The following is a 19,404-nucleotide window of genomic DNA, read 5'->3' as shown; positions in this document are numbered from 1 at the left end:
GCACACCCATGTTTACTGCAGCACTATTCACAATAGCCAAGTTATGGAAACAGCCAAGATGCCCCACTACTGATGAATGGATTAAGAATATGTGGTATTTATACACAGTGGAATTTTAGGCAGCCATGAAGAAGAATGAAGGGTTATCATTCTCAGGTAAATGTATGGAACTGGAGAACATCACTCTGTGAGGTTAGCCTGGCCCAAAAGACCAAAAATTGTATGTTCTTCCTCATATGCGGACATTAGATCAAGGGCAAACACAACAAGGGGATTGGACTTTGATCCCATGATAAAGCGAGAACATACAAGGGAGGTATGAGGATAGGTAAGACACCCAACAAACTAGATAGCATTTATTGCCCTCAACACAAAGAAACTAAAACAGATACTTTAAAGCTACTGAGGCCAACAGGAGAAGGGGACCAGGAACTAGAGAAAAGGTTAGTTTGAGAAGAATTAACTTAGAAGATTAACACACATGTATAGGACAGCAATGCAAGTCAACTCCCTATATAGCTATCCTTATCACAACTACCAAAAACCCTTGGTCCTTCCTATTATTGCTTATACTCCCTCTTCAACAAAACTAGAGATAAGGGCAAAATAGTTTCTGCCTGGTCATAAGGGATTGGGGGGGTATGGGAGGGAGTAGGGGGAAGGGGGGAGAAATGACTCAATCATTGTATGCACATATGAATATAATAAAAAAAGAAAAAAAAAGATTCAAAGGCAAGGCAAAAAAAAAAAAAAGAAATTAATGGAAAGATAGAGAGTCTCCAAGTGCAGTTTATATTTGGAGCACAATCATCCTTCTGACCAGCCACATTTCAAATGCTATATGAGAGAAATGACTGTACGTTGCACCATGAAACATCTAGAGCTATATGCAAAACAAAATCCAATCAGTCTCCAAAGGTAAGATGGACCACCAAGGCTAGAAATATCCAAAGGTGACAACTCCTACCATATCCTCACTCAACTCACCTAAGAGGCCTGTGCAGAAGACAGACAAATCTTGGAGAATGTGAACTTTTTTTTTTTAAACTTACTCAGATTGCAATTTCCACTGCTGCTGTTTCCCATATGGTTTTTGTTGCTGAAGCAAACCAACATATACCTGGTAGTTAATCTGCATTCCTTAACCTAGGACTGAGATCATTAGAAACAGTATGTACTCAACTGTCAGGGCAACCTATGTTTTCAGTGTCCTCCCTCCTATCAATTGTCTGGATCTAGGTTATAATCTAATCCTCAGGGACTTTCCATTCCTTTCCATTCCATAGGGAATTATGCTGGTCAACTATATTGATATCATGCTCATCAGACTTAGTGAACAGTAAGTAGGAACTAATTAAGATACATTGATAAGGTACTTAAGGCAAAAGTTTAGGTGAATCTAAGGGTAGACCTTTAATATTTTGGAAAAAATCTCTATCATCCTCTACAAAAAAAAAAAGTATTATCCTTTTTGGAAAAACAGCTTTTGGATTGCCTCATAGCCTTAGAATGAGTCCTTAACCATATGTTATCATGTGACTTGTGTGTAGGTGCACATATACCATGAACTAAGTATTACTGGACCAGCAAAGCAATACAGTTGGATGTACAGGGTAGTACTTGATCATTGAATGGAAACAGTATAAATGAGATTGGCTTGAACAGATGCTAAATCGTAAGTAATTACGTGAGCAAGTGATCCTGATACCCATGGTTCCTACCTTTGCTATACTGCTTCTCTCTTAATCTAGATGTATGATATGAAGGAGAACTCTCTAGGACCATATGAAGAGGAGAAAAATAGGCCTCATTTAGATGGTGTTATATAACATGTAGATGACAAAAGCACTATAGCTCCACTCTGAGCTGGTCCTAAAGGACAGTAGAGAAGAGAAACACATTCAGTGGCAGAAATTTGAGCAGAGCACCTGGTTGTTCATTTTCTCTGTAGAGAACTAACAAGGTATTGTTGGATACTAACTCATGGACAGTGTTTAATGGTTTGATTGGATGTTGATAACAATTTGAGAAGTGGTGACAAAGAGATGTGGGCATAAGGAATGTAGATAGGCCTCTTTGAAAGGACATAAACTATAAAGTAACCTATGCCCATGTGAACGCCTGCCAAAGACCAAACTGCAGAGGACCTGCTTCACAGAGTAGAACAGATGACCTGTTCTGGGGGCTTACCCAGTCTCTTTACCCAGCCACTGTAATCTCTGGTGGATAAATTCATCAACGAGATGCAGTTTATACATGTGCTCAGCAATACAGGTTTCTATTCATCAATACTAGTTTTACAATAACCACAGCTGAGAATCCAACCTGCCAATAGTTCATACACATACTGGGGAAAGCCTAGGTAGATATTCCCAATACACGGAATCATTCTGGAATGGATAAATGGTCAGTTACTTCTCTGTTCCTTTCTGGCCCTTTATAATTTCTCCAACCTAATAAGAAATTTTGATACATTACTTATCTACTATATCCAGGTTTATAGTGTGAACTTTTTCAAGTTGTCTTAGTCTGCCCCCTTGTGGGAATTAGCTCTTCAATCATTTACTAGGAATAAAACCTGCTCCTGAAATGAAATAATACAAACAAACAAAATGCATTGACACTATAATTTTAGCTCGTTTTACTAATAGGTTCCTTCCTCATCCTTTGTTATTCAACTGTCCGTGACCTTCATTAAATTTATAACATTTTTCAGAGGTTTTTATGATTATCTCTTACCAGAAAATTTGATTTTTTAAATCAAAATCTTTCTACATGATCCACGTTTAAGCTTTTTAGTTGCTTTTCTCCCTTTTCTTTCATGAATGTAAATAAGCAAAGAATGGCTTCTACAAGGCTTTTAGTGTTTATAAAGCCAATTATTTAATGCTAAGTAGGACATTTAATATGTTCTGGCACAAAATGCACTTGGGGCTGAATATTCCCAGAGATTAATGTGATTCTGAATAAACTATCATGAATCACTTTGAAAATCTAAACACTCGTAGATAAAGAAATGGTAAATACATTATAGACCACTGTACAGATTATTAGAAATCAAAGAGTTTCACATGCCAGTAGCTCATACCTGTAATCCTAGCTACTTGGGAGGCTGAGATTAGGAGGATCTTGGTCTGAGGCTAGCCCATTCAAATAGTTCTAGAGACCCCATCTTCAAAATAAACAGAGCAAAATGGACTGGGCATGTGGCTCAAGCAGTAGAGTGCCTGCTTTACAAGCATGAAGTCCTCAATTTAAACCCCAATCCCACCAAAAGAAAAAAGAAAAAACAGAAAAAGACATTAGAGTTTCAGTACATTGTTTGAGGAACTGCCAGGTTATATTGTTAATTGAGAAACACTAAGAAAACCAAAATTGCACCTCATTTTTTAAAACCTTTAAACTGATTCATGTATGTATATGCATCCTTGAATATACTAGTACGAGCTCAGAGAAATGTGGAAGAGTACAGACTGAATGTAGATGATATTTGTTATTTCAGGGGAGTGGAAGCAGAATTGTTTGGTAAAAAATAATTGTTTAATTAATGAAATTATTATACCTCACATTAAAATCCAAGTACTGACACATTCTAATGTAACCCTAACATTCCAAGATAATAAGGAATTGTTGGTAAGGGAGCAAATTTCAAGTTTAATTTTATGAAAACAGAGTGTTGTAATAAAAAAAAAATTAGCTACACCCACCTGACTTTTGACAAAGGCGCCAAAAACATATGATGGAGAAAAGAAAGCATCTTGAACAAATGTTGCTGGGAAAACCGGGTATCTGCATGCAGAAAACTGAAACTAGATTTGTGTCTTTCACCATTTACAAGTATCAACTAAAAGTGGATTAAGACCTGAAACTTTGAAGCAAGTATAGGAAAGAACAGGGTATACATTGTAACAAACAGGCATAGGCAATGAGTTCCTAAATAGAATATAAATGTCTCAGCAATTAAGAGAAAGGACTGACAAATGGAACAATGTGAAACTTAAAAGCTTCTGCACCACAAAAGAAATGGTCACCAGACTAAAGATGCAGCCCACAGAATGGGAGAAAATCTTTGCCAACTATACATCTGACAAGGGGAATAACCAGAATATACAGGGAGTTCAAAAAACTAAACTCCCCCAAAATCAATAACCCAGTGAAGAAATGAGCAAATGAATGAGTAGAGCTTTTTCAAAGGAAAAAGTCCAAATGGCCAAAAAATATATGAAAAAATGCTCAACATCCCTGGCCATAAAAGAAATGCATATCAAAACCACGTTAAGATTCCTTCTCACTCCTGTTAGAATGCCCACCATCAAGAACACAAACAAACAAACAACAAATGTTGAGGAGGATGTGGGAAAAAAGGAACCCTCATTCACTGCTGGTGGGAATGTAAATTAGTACAAGCGCTATGAAAAACAGTATGGAGGCTCCTCAAAAAATAAAAAAATAGAACTGCCATATGATCCAGCAATACCACTCCTAGGCATATACATGAAAGGATATAAGACAAGATGCAATAAAGACACTTGCACACTGATGTTTACTGCAGCACTATTCACAATAGCCAAGCTACAGAAACAACCCAGATGCCCTACAACTGATGACCAGATTAAGAAAATGTGGGAGAAAAAAAATTGTGTGTATATATATATATATATATATATATATATATATATATATATATACACACACACACACACACACATATACACACACACAATAGTTTTATTCAGCCACAAGAAAGAATGAAACCATGTGGTTTGAAGGTAAATGGATGCAACTGGAGGACATCATGTTAAGTCAAGTAAGTCAGGCTCAGAAAGACAAAAGTCGCATGTTTTCTTTTATGTATGGGAGGATAGACACAATACAAATATAAGCAATATTATGAAAAACAGGTTATAGTAAGGGGAGGTCACTAACGGGAAAGGGAGGGTAAAAGAAGGAAGTTAAGAAGGTGAATATGGGTGATGTACTTTCTTTCAAGAATGAATACAGAATTTTTCAAACTGTTAAAATCACCATAAGGAGACTAAGGCAGAAATGAGAAAAATAGAGGACATGAACCAATTTGAGTTATAATACATATATACATGGAAAAGCCACAAGGAAACTATCTGTAACTATCTTAAACAAACAAAAATACCTTTTTTGCAAAAACAGAGAACAGAAAGGTAATAAAGGTACAGTCTGGGAGATGGTGGGGGGAGAGGGGAAGGAGATAAGGAAAGGGTGGAGGCTGAATGTCATGGAAATACTATGTACTCATGCATGAAAATGAGAAAATGAGATATGCTGAAACTATTCCAGGAATGGGGGAAAGGGGATAAAGGAAGATGATGGAGGAGATGAATTCCACTATGATATATTGTAAGAACTTTTGTAAATTTCACAATGTACTTCCAGTACAACAGTATAATTAAAAAATTAAAATACTAAGAAATAACAAAAAACAAAAGTTGAGTTTCAGAAGAAATACAGGCCTAGAAATAAATTTCAGAGGGGTTTATAATGTAAGTTCAGATCTTCTAAATATTACTGAATCAATAACAAATTTGTACTTTAAACATCAGTATGAAAAGTTTCTAAATATGTACTAACAACAGTGCTGATTCAAATTTTTTGGTGTAGATTAATATAAAGTTAGAAGTATTTTCCTTTTGAAAATAATGCTAACTTCATAGCATTATTCTGAGAATTAAATTAAATAAGGATTATGTGAGTCACCTGTCCACAGCACAACACAAATATATTACTAAATGTTAAGCTTATTTTCTCTACTTCTAAAGCTATTTATATTGGAACCTAAATGATTTCCTTAATCCAAATGATAAATTACTAAAACAAAAAAATTCTGGACATTAGTGATACTACTATATTATATATACTCAGATAAAAAAATGATACTGTAAATATTGCAATAATTTTTATCACTCTATATAATTAACCATTGATTAAATAGAGAAATCTTTTTTGGGAGGAGGTGGCCCAAATAATGTATATACATGTAAGTAAATGCAAAAATGATAAAAATACAAAAGAAGAGGAAAAAATAAATCTTTTTAATTTTCTGGACTGAGGAAAAATCTGCATATGTTTCTAAAACATAGTTTCTGATATCTACTAATATTTTACATATTTACAAGGAAAGAGAAAAATCAGGACACAGTATATTTGATAATTTAAATACACTATTATTATGAACATACCAGGATGTATTAATCAAATAAAACCAAAAGATTTCACTGGTATGGAATGTTTTTATATTTTTTCACTTCAAAAAATTAATCAAAAGTCTATAAAAATAAACTTTAAATGGAAAAGGAGAACAAATAGGAGGATTCTAAAATAATACAGCAATTTTACCATTCTGAGAGAGAGCTAAGACAACAAGTATTAGATTGATGAAATTTTTAAAAACCAGTGTGTGATAATACTGTAACAAATGACATTGTTGAAAATTTACCTTGGGTAATATTCTAAAAATGGTAGCTAGATATATTCTACTTTGCTCCAAATTTTCTTCAACTTTATAGTATTATTTGAGACCATTTTAGTATCTGGAATAAATGATATAATAGCATTTTAGATTACATCATTTAAACCCCAAATGAGGAACTAGAATACCTGAACTAGACCCAGCAAAAACCCCAGTCTGCAAATTAAATATTAGAAAGAAAGAGCTAACATTGTGAAAAATTTACCTTGCCCAGAGCGGCTTTGGCGAGAATCTACACTTGACTGTCTTCGATCCGGTGGCTCCTCGCTTCCTCCATCTGCAAAAAATTAAAAACAGATAATGAAACTGACATAATGTCTTCTCTGGTGCTATTTGTACCTTGAATCTACTATATGATTTGCTTTCATTTCTTATAATCTGGATCGTTAAAGTATTTGAGGATTTTTTTTCTATATAAACCAATGGTTCTTATTGTAGGATCATTTACACCCCATTCTAAAGGTCTAATGGAAGTACAAGTGTTCTTCCCCTCCACCATACATATACACTCTTCTTCACATATAATGAAGGAATTTTATTAATTCCAAAGTTCATTCGCAGCATTCCACATTAGAAGTCCCAACTTAAAACAATGTCTAAATAAATGACCAATAGTTTATTTGTCTAAGAATGTCAAATAATCTCTAAACTATATGTTCTACCACAATAAAATCACAATTATGTTTCATAAGATATAAAATCAATAAACCTATAAGTGATGCAAATAAGATAAAAATCAAACAATTCTGAGTTTGCACTATGAGTTTTTAAAAATTATATGGAAACAAATCCATTTCAATACATATATGTATCTTCATATTTTAAGAAAGAAGCAATAGAGTATACTTCTTCATGAAATTGAAGAAAAGCTGTAACAAATTTAAGAAAGGCTCTTACATAATTTACTCAATTTTATTATATAAAGACAAAAATTATCACAAAGTAGGCACAATAAAACAAAAATCAATACATTGAGAATGTCATTTTTTAAATCATATCTAAAATTTTAATATTATGGACAAAAAAAACCAGGTGTGGTAGTACACACCTGTAATTCTAGAACTTGGAAGGCTTAAGGCTGGGCTACCCAGAAAGTATCAGGCCAACCTTAGCTGTACAGCAACATCCTGTCTCAAGAAAAAAAACAAAACAGACTGGGTGCCAATTTATATTTTATTGTCACTTCATATTTGGAATCAATTGACTGGTGCTACACTTGCACTATACCTGCTGCTAGTTAAGCCCTCTACAAAATAAAGAATATTTGATAAATATACTTGAGATATATATTCATAGATATGGATTTAATTATTGCTAAGCCTTACATATAATAAATACACTATAATCCCAGTTACTCAGGAGGTAGAAATTGGAAGGATCGCAGTTTGAGACAACTCGGAAAAAAATTAGCGAGATCCTATCTCAATCAGTAAGGCAGGCATGGTGATGTGGGATTGTGGTCCAGCTAGTGGGAAGCAGTAGGTGAGAGGCCATAGGTGAGAGAGTCTGAGACCAGCCCTAGAGAAAAATGAAAAGACCCTACCTGAAAAATAACTAAAGTGGAAGAAGGGGTAGGGGCATGGCTCAAGTGATAGAGCACCTACCTAGCAAATGTGAGGTCCTAAGTTCAAATCCCAGTACAAAAAACGCCAAAAATTATACTTAAGGAAACTAAAGCTTTAACAATGCCAATAAATTTCTTAAATTTAAGATGTATTAAAAATTCAGCAGCTTCCTTCAGTCTTTTAAACAACCACTTATCCTATTTTTAACTTAATAGGAACAAGAAATAGTAGTTTCAAGTAGGTTTAAAAAGTACATCACCACAACTGGCCTCAACTATATTTACTGTATGTAAGCTTAGCAATAATTAAATTCATATCTATGAATATGATATATGTATATATACATATATATGTCAAGTATATTTATTAAATATTCTTTATTTTGTAGAGACTTAACTAGAAGGTATAGTACAAGTATAGCTCCAAAAATATGACTATAGAAAACAGAAAATATTTATATCTGAGTCCAGTATGACTAAGCCATGTAATAATAATACACTCCACTAATTTAATTAGTCAGATTTATAAAATAATTTAGCAAACTAAAAGATAAGTGATAGGTAGTCATTTTTTTGTCATAGTGTGCAAACACTTTTAAAATACAAATCACTTTAAGCATTACTTTGGTTTTGCTGTTACTATATAACTTACTATATTTGAATAAAAATATACTTAAGACTTGTTGGCAAAATAAGATGCTATTTGAAATGCAAATGCAAGGATTTTTCCTTCAACATAATGGGAAAAAGAAATTAAAGCAAAAATGTACCTATGTATTTTCATCTCAGAATGAGTGACCTGACTCTGTTCAAAGTTCTTTTTAAAGGAAATATATATGTTTATATTCCTCTCAATTATACTTCAAATTGCAAGTAAGCAATTCTATAAATTATATAGATTTTTTTCATTAAGGCTCAGTATTTTAACTGGACAATTCCAAACTTAATTTTAAAGTTTTTTAATCCTTTAGGAGTTCTTCCACTTCATATTATTATGTATTAAAATTGAGTATGTCCAAAAATCTTACTGTTCTCTTCTTTCCGATGTTTACCTACCTAAGAACAGAAAGAAAGGCAGCCAACAAATATTATCTACTATCTAGAGGAATTCTATATAGTTCATCAAAGACCTTTGAAGTAAAGACCTACTTCATAAATAAAGACACTGAAATTCATGGTGACTAACTGGAATCAAGTGACAAAACCAGTAAAGATGAAATTATATTATAGCCCAAGACTGTGTGAATCAACACATCTCTCTAATACTAATTTCTGTCTTAATTAACTAATGAGCTTAATTTGTTAATATGTTCCCATTTCACTTTCTTCTCATAAAACATATGTTGGAAGAGTACAAATCAGTAACTATTGCAATTCTTCTTTTATGCAATAGAGGTTTTCTAATAAAGTAGGCTATGAAGATTTAGTCTTTACAATTTAAATCCAATCTTCCAATTTGTTTCCAATATAAAATGAAAAGACGTATTGTCCTAAGAAAACTACTCTTCCCCAAAGTGCGTATGTGCATTTTGTCTCTCCCTTTCTGCCCCTTCATTCTACTAAAAATGTTACCAAGAGCTTTTCTTGGCAACTGGCCACAACCAAAATAACTAAAGTACCTCATTATGACCTTTGGAAAACATTGTTGAAGCTATAATCCTCCTTTCCCAGGTCTATATTACTGCTCATACTATAGACAGCATTATGTAAGAAAATCTATACATGAGAAAGAAAAATTAGGACTTGACATTCTGTGTTACCTGTACTTGGGTAACTAAAGCACATGCATTGCCTTTCCATGTCTCTGTGACATCTGTCACTGCAAACATAGGTATATTTGCTTTACAAAGAATTCCACAAAATTCCTGCTCTAACAAGAAAGAACAGAAGAAAAGGTAGCTCTTTCTAAATGTTCACAGTGTGAAAACATAATACATTTTATATTTTTTACTGGAAAAGTCAATGCCCATTACAATGACATACAAATTACTCTCACCACATCAACCACTTGTGATGAAAACATTTTAACTCTTATGGTCTGGTACAAGGTTAACCACAGGAAAAATGAATAAGAACTATGATTTACTTATTTAATTTTCTTTTAAGAAAATCTATAAACATGTTTACCTAGAATAATTTCCACTATAAAGATGCCATTAAGATAATGTAGTGATAATACCAGGTATAAAACCTACAATGGTGGGCTGGGATGTAGCTCAGTGGTACAGCACTTGCCTAGCATGCATGAGGCCCTGGGTTCAAGCCCAGCACCAAAAAAGAAAAGACAAAAAAAAAAAAACCTACAATGGTGATTTTTCAACCCTGGCAAAATGAATACATGTGGCTTAGTTCCAATTACTTTTGGAATATGTCGCGAGCACTTATGGTTCGTTACCAATCAAGTACAAGTAAGCAGTACTCAGGAGACCCTTACTCCAGAGATCAGGATTTTATTCAAACAAATCCACATGGCACTCTCACATGGATCCTAATGCCTGTCCTCTGCCACCCCAGCCAGCCAGGAACTTATTCAGGCCTTCCCCAAGCCTCGCTCACCGTGCAATGTCTTCTTAGCTGATAAGGGGAGTCCAGCTGGGCTCCAGGGAATCCTTACAGCTGATCTTAATTGCAGGTCGATCTCGCAGTCTGCCTCCCAACACCTGTGGTCAGGAGAAGGGGCAGTGCTCTCAAGCGGCGGCTGCCTCTACATTAGAGCTTCGGGACGGGCTCCGACAGCATGGTCTTCAATGTTCAGGAGGCGAGCGAGGTTTGGGTTTTGGCTCTGAGTTTACATACCCGGTGGTGACCTCATAGCTTCTGCTAAAGGCACTGCCACCTTAGAATGCTGACTTATTTGCATATCAGCCTGTCATTCTCTGGCTTGGTTTCTAAGTCCTAACACATACTAGCTAATAATTCTTATTACAACAATTTTCCATACTTTAACACAATACAATCCACCAATACAACAGCAATATTGTATGTGTTCACCACAGAATAACAGTAACATTTATGGACAATAAAATTTGATTTAATATAATTTACATGTGTCACAAAATATTCTTCTCATTTTTTCATCCATTTAGAAATGTGGAAACCATTCTTAGAAGCTATTCTTAGGTTATAGGCCATATGAAAACAGGCAGCAGCCTAGACCCCTGGGAAAATTAGTTCTAAGGCTAATTGACACAATCTCTGTGAAAAGTTATGACTCTTGAGTGACTTGAAAGGAAGGGCAGTGAAGATGAAGTGAAGGGTCTGCAAATTACATCTAATCTACTCTAGGGCCACTGAAAGCTTAATGGTAGCATGGCCTCAAGAATCCTTTTCTTGGCTCTCTATAGGTGATCTTTTGGGGAATAAAATATAAGAATACCCAAAAAACCCACTCTGAAGAAATGGAACACCTTACTACTTAATTACATGTTACATCACAATCTTCTTTGTGGTCAAGGAAAGTATTTGGAAGGTGACTACAAGTGCACGATTCATTTTGGGAGATCTCCCCTCAATGAAGTTTTATGACTTTTAAAGGAATAAAAGCTGCAATCTTAAATTCATTAGCTCCATATACAATAAAGTATGTAATAACTACATATATTCATATAGAAATACATCTGAGGATATAATTCAGTTTTGATACTATCCATGTTACTCTGAATAAAGTATAGCTGAAATCAGTAATACATAAGTTACATTGTAACACCATTCCCTATTTCCAGGAAAAACTAATATACATCATTACTACAGTTTGAATTTGATACTCAAGTTTGAAACAAATAAAAATTAAATCTACTTACAAAAATTTTGGTAATTATTTTGCATAAACATTTTTAAGAGTAAATCAATATTAGCAGCCCCAGCCCATCCACAATTTCTGTAAATACAGTCTATGGCATCGTTGATTTTCTTATGCCTGTTAAACACAGCATTTCTACTGATGCAGTATTAAGACTAAAGACTAAATATAAAAATGTCTTCACCAAGATACATATTATCAAAAGTCCAAGACAAAGAGAGCAGGGTTTTGTTTGTGTTGTTTTGGGATTTTTGTTTTGTTTTGTTGTTGTTGTTGTCTTTGATACAGACTTTCACTATGTAGCTCAGGCTGGCCTGGAATTCACTATTCTTTTGCCTCAGTCTCTAAGTGCTGGGAATACAGATGTATGCTACCACACCTGGCTTAACAAAGAATTATGAAAGCAGCAAAAGAAAATCAATTTGTCACATACAAAGGATCACCCATTAAATATCAGTGGGTTTGTCAGTAAAAATCTTACAGGCCAGGGAAGATTGACATGATATATTCAACGGGCTAAAAGAAGAAAAAAATCCACCAATCAAAAATAGTTTATGTGGCAAAACAGTCCTTCAGAAATGGAGAGAGGCCAGGTGGTGGTGCACATCTGTAATCCTAGCTACTCAAGAGGCAGAGGCAGGAAGATGATAAATTCCAGGTCATCCCAGGAAAAGTTAGTGAGACCCTATCTTAAAAATAAAATACAAACAAAAGGGTTAGGGTATGACTCAAGTGGTAGAGTACTTGCTTAGCATGCCTAAGGCCCTGGGTTCAAAAAAAAGGACGGAAGGAGAAAGGGAAGGGGGGAGGGTGGGAAGGAAGAAAAGACCCTCCCAGGCAAACAAAAGCTATAGGAGTTCATTAGACCTGCCTAATAAGAAATGTTAAAGTGAGTTCTTTAGCTGAAATCAAAGTATTCTAATTAACAACATGAAACCATATGAAAACATAACATTGCAAAAGTAAGAATAAAGTCAAATTCAGAACACATAATTCTGCAATGGTGGTACATAAAGGACCTTTAATTCTAGCACAAAAGTTAAAATACAAAAGTTTAAAAAATATCTACAGTGGGTTGGAAGTGTGGCTCAAGCAGTAGAGCACCTTCCTGAGTTCAACTCCAATACCTCAAAAGAGAAAAAAAAACCATAGTTACAACACTTTATCAATGAATATATGATATATACAAAATATAAACTGTGATAGTTACAACATACAATGTAGGAGGAGCAAAATTAAAGAATAGTATTTTTATGTGGTTGAAGCTAACTTATTATTAGCTTTAAAAAGACTATTATGATGTTTCATGGTAACCAAAAAAGAAAAAAAAAACCTGCAGTAAATACACAAAACAGAAGAGAAAGAAATCAAAGCATGCCATGACAAAAAAAAATGAGAATAATAATCAAATCCAAAAGAAGCCATCAAGAGAAGAGGAATGGAGCAAAGGAAGTATAAAAGTTGGAAACAATTAATAAAATGGCAGTATTAAGTCTTTATTTGTCAATAACTATGTAAATGTATTAAATTCTCCTATCAAAAGACAAACCACAGCTGACTGGAATTAAGGGGAGAAAAGATCCAAGTCTATGCTACCTACAAAGAGAATCACTTTAGCTGTAAGGATATACCTAGGCTGAAAGTGAAGGAATAGAAAAACACTCCATGCAAATAATAACCAATGGGAAGCAGTTCTGTTATACAGTTATATCAGACTAACACTGTAGGTCAAAAACTGTCACAAAAAACAAAGAAAACCACTACATAATGAAAAGGGAGTCAATTCATAGAGAAGGCGTAATGAAAATGCCCAACATTAGAGCAAGATATATGAAGGATATATTAACTGTATTAAAGGAAGAGGCAAACTACAACACAATAATAGTAGGGTACTTCAATATCCCACTTTCAAAAATGAATAGATTATTCAGACAGAAAAATGAGTAAAAATCAAGCAAACTTGAGTAATACTATAGACCAAATGGACCTAAAAGACATAGACAAAATATTCTATCCATCCAATAGCAGTAAAATATATATTGGTTTTTTTAGATCATATACAACATTCTCCAGGACACATCATTTTACCAATTCTATTCAACATAGTACTAGAAATCCTTGCCAGAGGAATTAGGGAAGAAAAATAAATAAAAGGCACCCAAATTAGGGAAAAAAAGAAAGTAAAATTATATCTGCATATGACAGGATCTTATACATATAGAAAATCCTAAAGATTCTACCAACAAACTAAGAACTAATAAATTTGGTAAAGCTGCAGGACACAAAATCAACAAGGAAAAATTAACAGTCTTTCCATATACAAATAATGGACTACTCAAATGATCAAGAAAATAAGCCCATTTAAAATACCATCCTAAAATAAAATAAAAATACTAAAAAAAAAAACTTTAACTAAGGAGGTGAACAAACCTATAAAACATTAATAAAAGAAAATGAAGAAGACATAGATAAATGGAAAGATATTCCAATGACATTTTCTACACATAAAGAAAAAATAATCCTAAAATTCATAGAGAATCACAAAAGTTCACAAATAGGCAATGCAATCTTGAAGGGAGAAAAAAAAGCCATTTCAATACCTGGTTTTAAAATACACTACAAGTTTTTATTAACCAAAACATCATGAAAGTAGATATATAGAACAGTGAAATGCTGCAGGTATAAATCTATGCATTTAAGGTCAGCTTATCTTTAACAAAGGTGCCAAAAAGACACCATGAGAAAAGAGCAGTTTCTTTAATAAATAAATAAACTTAAATAAACTGAATATCCACATGCAGAAGATGAAATTAGACCTTATCTTACAACATAAACAAAGTTCAACTCAGAATGGATTAAAGACTTACAGTACTTTGAGCTATCAAGCTACTAGATGAAAACATAGTGGAAAAGCTTCTTGACATTGGTCTGACCAATGATTTTTTTGGACATCACAGGCAACAAAAGCAAAAAACAAAACAACAACAAAATTTTTAAAAAATGGAACATGGGATTGCTTCAAACTAAAACAAAAATAAAGGAAACAATCAACCAAGCAAAGAGCCAGCTACAGAATAGGAGAAAGTATTTGCAACTCAAACATCTGATTAAGGGCTAATATACAAAATATGTAAGAAACTGAAACAAGTCAATAGCAAGGAAACAAACAATTGGTAGACAACCCTAATAGACATTACTTTAAAAAAAGACAAACAAAAAGCCAACAGGTAGGTATATGAAAAAATACCCAACATAACTGATCATCAGGGAAATGCATATTAAAACTACAATGAAATATCCCCTCATACATGTTAGATTGGCTATAATCAATAAGAAAAAAGCAAGTGCTGGCAAGATATAGACAAAAGAGAACTCTTACGCAATGTTGTTAGGAATGTAAATTAGCATTCTGGAAAACAATATGGAAGTTCCTTAAAAATTAAAAGTAGAACTTCCATATGATCCAACAATCCTACCTTTGGACATACCAAAGGGAACAAAATCAGTATGTCAAGGGATATATGTATTTTCATGTTCACTGAAGCATTATTTATGTATTTTCATGTTCACTGAAGCATTACTTACAATAACTAAGATATGCAATCAAACTAAGTGTCTATTGATGGATGAATGAATAAAGAAAAGAGGAATAGGTACATACAATGTAATACTATTTATCCTTTACAAAGAAGGAAATCCTGACATCTGCAACAAGCATGGACAAACCAGGAGAACACTGTGCTAACAAAACTAAGTCAGGCACCGAAAGACAAATTCTACATGATTTCACTTACATGTGAAAGCTAAAAATGTTGAACTAATTGAAATAGTAGAATGGTGGTTGCCAGGGGCTGGGGCAAATAGGGAGGTATTTCTTAAAGGGTATGAAGTTTCAATAAGATAGGGGGACTATGATATATATTCTATACAGTTTTGTTTTCATTCATGGTTCCTGATTCATAACTCCCTCCCTAAGGTAGATTTCTCTTCCCTAAAGTAGGTTACAGAAACTTTATAATCTTCCTCCATCTTTCTGTCTTGGAACTGACCATAAAGAAATTCTCTGACCTATCTTTGTTCAATAGTAGGTCACAAGACCCACCTCATTCTGGGGGAGAGGGGTCCTGCCCCATAACCTGGTGGGAGAAATAATAAACAGAGACCAAAAAGATTGCTGAAGTAGTCTGGTTTTCCTAATCCTGTCTGTTAGAGTTAGATCACTCCTATCTAGTCTAGTGCCATTAGATCATATCCTAGTCTGGTGCTTATGTCATGAAATTTCATAAAGACCCAAAGGACAGGGTATGGAGAACTTCTACACAGCTGAATACATGGAGGTTCCTAGACAGTGAAACACCATGAGAGAATATGTTAGCTCTGCACCCCTTCTTCCATACCTCACCCTATTCATCTCTTTATCTCTATCTTTGCAACATCCTTTACAATAAACTAGTGCATGCATTCCCTTGAGTTCTGTGAGCCGCCTGAGTAAATTAATTGAATCTGGGAAGGGGATTATAGGAATTCCAATTTACAGTTGGTTGGCCAACCCTAGGGATTGAGACTGACATCTAAAGTGGCCAAAACTGGGGGAAGTCTGGGGAACTGAGCTCTCAACCTGTGTGATCTGACACCATCTCCAAATAGGTAGTGTCAGAACTGCACTGGATTAGAAGATACTTAGCTGGTTTCCCATGCAGAATTATTTCTTGCTGGACAGAAGAAATTTTCACTTTTTTTGAGGTCACAGAAGTCTTTTGTGTTCATTGTGATGTGAAAGCAGAAGAAAAAACTTTCTCTTTCCAACACACAAAAGAGTAAGTTCTGGAAATCTACTTTACAGCGTAGTGACTGTAATAAATAAAAATTGGCTGGAGATGTAGATCGGTGGTAGAATGCTTCCTACCATCCCCAAGGCCCTGGATTCGATTCCTACCTCCATCAAAAAGGAGGGAAGAGAAGGAAAAATGTATTGTGCACTTGAAAATTGCTATGAGCAGATTTTAAATGTTCTTACCAAAAGAGAAGTGATAAATACGTTAATAAATGTGATTTAATCATTTCAAAATTTGTATATATACACAGTTTTTATTTACCATTTACACTTTAATAAACCTAGGGCAAAATAAATAAAAAATACATGGACATGTATTAATATTGTCCAGAAATAAAATCAATAATTTTGTACTCTAACCAGTTGGAAAGTGGTTGGAACAAGTATATGAAAATACAAAAAGATAAGGTCCTGACTTAAAAAAATTATCTTTTAATAGCAGAGGCAGAGTACTCGCGCATTAATATAGCAATTTCCCCCACCCTTACCCATGGAGGGTATGTTTAAAGACCCCATAATAGATGCCTGAAACCTGTTATATACCATGGTTTTTCCTACATGTATATGCATACCTGTGATAAAGCTTAATGATAAATTAGGCACAGTAAGACATTAACAACAACTGATAATATAGATATGAAATTATAATAATATCCTATAACAAAAGTTTTATGAATGTTTGCACTCTCACATACTCTCGCTCACTAACTCTCTCGCTCTCACACTCTCTCAAACTAACTTATGACAGACAGTGGAATGAGTCACGTCACAGGGCAGAGCAGAACAATGTGAGAGCTCATCACATTATTCAGAATGGTGTGCAAGACTGTTTATTTCTTGAATTTTCCATTTAATATTTTCAGGCCACATATAATCACAAGTAACTGAAATAGTGGAAAGCAAAACCAAGGATAAGGAGAGACTACTGTATTAAGCCAGCCTAAAAGAATAAGAAATATTTCCAAAGAGAATTTGAATCTCCAATTTAATGACATGATTATGTAATTATTTCATTTTTATTATAAAGACTGTAAATTTTATTCCTCACAAATTAAGTAGAACTAAATTTTCCATTCTGTGAGATTTTCCTAAAATTAATGATGCAGTTTTACAGTACAAAAATCTTTATGAAGACCTAGCCACATATATTGTTAGAAGGCCAGCACCTTTAAAAGCTTAAAATGTAGATAAGAATCCATATATTTCAAACAGTTCAGTTGGATAATGTAATGGAAGACAAATTTTAGTTTAGAATTTTGAGCCATCAAAAAATTATGAAGAGAACTGTGAGAAGATAGGGGTAGTGGAAGAAAAGTTTTGGAATCTTCCAAAATTTCCACACAAGTAGTGACAAAGAAATTAAGTAGCAATACAACTACCCATGGGCAAGAATTACAACACTGGTTAGCAAAGTGTGATATTATGAATTATAACAAGAAAAACATATATATATGTATATACATACATATGTTATATACCATGTTTATTGTACATACATGTATATGGTTTTCTTTTTTGTTTGTTTGGTTTCTCTTTTACTTTCCCCCCAGTTTCTAGCAAGGAACTCCTAAACTCCTTGCTAGCAGAATCTCTAATTCTAACATTTGGTCTTTGACCTGGTTCCTAACAAAGAGTTAACCTCTTAGAATTTCCTGGTTGACAGGAGCATCTTTTGTAATGAGTGAAGTTTTGGTGGTCTTCTGGATGGAGGCTGGCCATCAGAAAGACAAAGCCATGACTGGGGAACTTTGAACTTTCAGCCCTACTGCTTATAATCTTCCAAGAAAAGGAAAGGGGTTAGTGATTTAATTAATAATCCATCATACCTATATGATGAAGCTTCCATAAAAATCCTTGAACTATTATAGGGTACTTATTTGTACTTCAGGGTTCTAAACATGTGGAGGGTGGTGTATCCTGAGCTCAGGGCATGGAACTCCATATTCCTTCGTTCATGGCATGCCTCATGCATCTCTTCTGTCTGTCTATTCTTGAGTCATATCCTTTTATAATAAACATGTAAACATAAATAAAGTGCCTTAGTGAGTTGTATGAACCATTCTAGCAAATGATCAAAACTGAGGAGGGAGTTATGAGAACTACCAGTTTGCAACCCGTTGGTCAGAAGTAACCAGAAGCTCAGACTTTTAACCAGAGTCTGAAATTGGTATAAGTCTTATGGAACTGAGCTCTTTATCTGTGAAATCTGATTCTAATTCCAAGTAGTATGAGAATTGAACTGAATTTTAGGATACTTGGTTGGTGTCTTCAAAGAATTACAGAATTACCTAGTGGGAAAAAATACTTCCACACATCTGATCACAAAAGTGTTTTATGTGTAGAAAAATAGTTGGTTTTACTTCTGCACACAGGTATTCTCACAAACTCCAAAATACAAATCAGAAAAGTGTAAAAAAAAAAAAAGCCACAGACCTAAGAGTGGTGAGCATCACTATATGGCAAAACAGGGGAAAGCAAACTGACAGACTACAAAACTGACAATCATTACAATGCAAACCACTGCAAAGGAGAGAGTTAATTTGGTAACAGCAGCTGTCCACGCAAGGGGTTTGACCACTCTAATACAAATGAGTGCACAGGACCCACTGTAGGAAGTTCAGAAAAGTTGGAATGGTCTAGCCAATATGCACTCTTGAAATTGGCCTGCCAAGTCACGGCTCCATTCTAAAAAGAAAATGCTAGAA

General features: G+C 34.2%; 1 protein-coding gene across 10 annotated transcripts in view; it reads right to left on the bottom strand.

The window, feature by feature from the left end:
- The window catches only part of Tanc2 (tetratricopeptide repeat, ankyrin repeat and coiled-coil containing 2), a 387,000-nt gene that overhangs the window by 291,567 nt on the left and 76,029 nt on the right, over positions 1–19,404 (bottom strand). For all 10 annotated transcript variants that reach the window (XM_074045367.1, XM_074045366.1, XM_074045369.1 and 7 more), the window contains one exon: positions 6,708–6,779. In XM_074045367.1, coding sequence (XP_073901468.1) covers positions 6,708–6,779 — 72 coding nt within the window. The remainder of the gene's footprint in view (positions 1–6,707; positions 6,780–19,404) is intronic.

Source organism: Castor canadensis, chromosome 11, assembly GCF_047511655.1.
Source record: "Castor canadensis chromosome 11, mCasCan1.hap1v2, whole genome shotgun sequence".
Taxonomy (NCBI): Eukaryota; Metazoa; Chordata; class Mammalia; order Rodentia; family Castoridae; genus Castor; species Castor canadensis.
The sequence above is the reverse complement of the archived record's forward strand: the minus strand, read 5'-3'. Positions and strand labels throughout refer to the sequence as shown.